We start from the raw sequence: 1,296 nt of genomic DNA, 5'->3' as shown, positions 1-1,296 counted from the left end.
GTACCTTGAGATGACTGGATCTGCTACACCTGTATTCACATCTCTCACACGCAAACGGTTTCTCTCCCGTGTGAGTGCGCATGTGTATCTTGAGATGACTGGATCTGCTACACCTGTATTCACATCTCTCGCACGCAAACGGTTTCTCTCCCGTGTGAGTGCGCATGTGTACCTTGAGATGACTGGATCTCCTACACCTGTATTCACATGTGTCGCACGTAAACGGTTTCTCTCCCGTGTGAGTGCGCATGTGTGCCTTGAGATGACTGGAGCTCCTACACCTGTATTCACATGTATCGCACGTAAACGGTTTCTCTCCCGTGTGAGTGCGCATGTGTGCCTTGAGATGACTGGAGCTCCTACACCTGTATTCACATGTATCGCACGTAAACAGCTTCTCTCCCGTGTGAGTGCGCATGTGACTCTTGAGACGACTGGAGGTCCTACACCTGTATTCACAACTATCGCACGTAAACAGCTTCTCTCCCGTGTGAGTGCGGATGTGACTCTTGAGATGACTGGAGGTCCTACACCTGTATTCACATGTGTCGCACGTAAACGGTTTCTCTCCTGTGTGAGTGCGCATGTGTTTCCTGAGATTACTGGAGGTCCTACACCTGTATTCACATGTGTCGCACGTAAACGGTTTCTCTCCTGTGTGAGTGCGCATGTGTGCCTTGAGAGTACCGAGGGTCCTATATCTGTGTTCACATATATCGCACACGTACGATTTCTCTCCCGTGTGAGTGCGCATGTGTACCTTGAGATTACCGAGGGTAGTATATCTGTGTTCACATATATCGCACGCATACAGCTTTTCTCCTGTGTGAGTGCGCATGTGTGACTTAAGCGTATCGGACCAAAAACACTTATATTCACATCTCTCACATGCAAATCGTTTCTCTCCCGTGTGAGTGCGCATGTGTCTCTTGAGATAACCGGAGGTCCTACACCTGTATTCACATCTATCGCATGTAAATGGTTTCTCTCCTGTGTGAGTGTGCATGTGTTCCTTGAGATGACCGGAGGTCCAACACCTGTATTCACATCTCTCACATGCAAACGGTTTCTCTCCCGTGTGAGTGCGCATGTGTATCTTGAGATTATAGAGGATCCGATATCTGTGTTCACATATATCGCACGCAAATGGTTTCTCTCCCGTGTGAGTGCGCATGTGTATCTTGAGATTATAGAGGATCCGATATCTGTGTTCACATATATCGCACGCAAATGGTTTCTCTCCCGTGTGAGTGCGCATGTGTATCTTGAGATTATAGAGGATCCGATATCTGTGTT

The 1,296-nt window shown here is 48.1% G+C and overlaps 1 protein-coding gene across 1 annotated transcript in view; it reads right to left on the bottom strand.

Annotated features, from left to right (window-relative positions):
- Window positions 1–4: 4 nt before the first annotated feature.
- LOC106819390 (oocyte zinc finger protein XlCOF6-like) overlaps window positions 5–1,296 on the bottom strand; it is a gene marked incomplete at its 3' end in the record, with an annotated part of 7,389 nt that continues 6,097 nt past the window's right edge. Inside the window, exons 3-4 of the mRNA XM_014824033.1 lie at window positions 198–593; window positions 5–29 (exon numbers count right to left, since the gene is read on the bottom strand). Coding sequence (XP_014679519.1) covers window positions 5–29; window positions 198–593 — 421 coding nt within the window. The remainder of the gene's footprint in view (window positions 30–197; window positions 594–1,296) is intronic.

This window comes from Priapulus caudatus, unplaced genomic scaffold, assembly GCF_000485595.1.
Source record: "Priapulus caudatus unplaced genomic scaffold, Priapulus_caudatus-5.0.1 Scaffold3326, whole genome shotgun sequence".
NCBI lineage: Eukaryota > Metazoa > Priapulida > Priapulimorpha > Priapulimorphida > Priapulidae > Priapulus > Priapulus caudatus.
The sequence above is the reverse complement of the archived record's forward strand: the minus strand, read 5'-3'. Positions and strand labels throughout refer to the sequence as shown.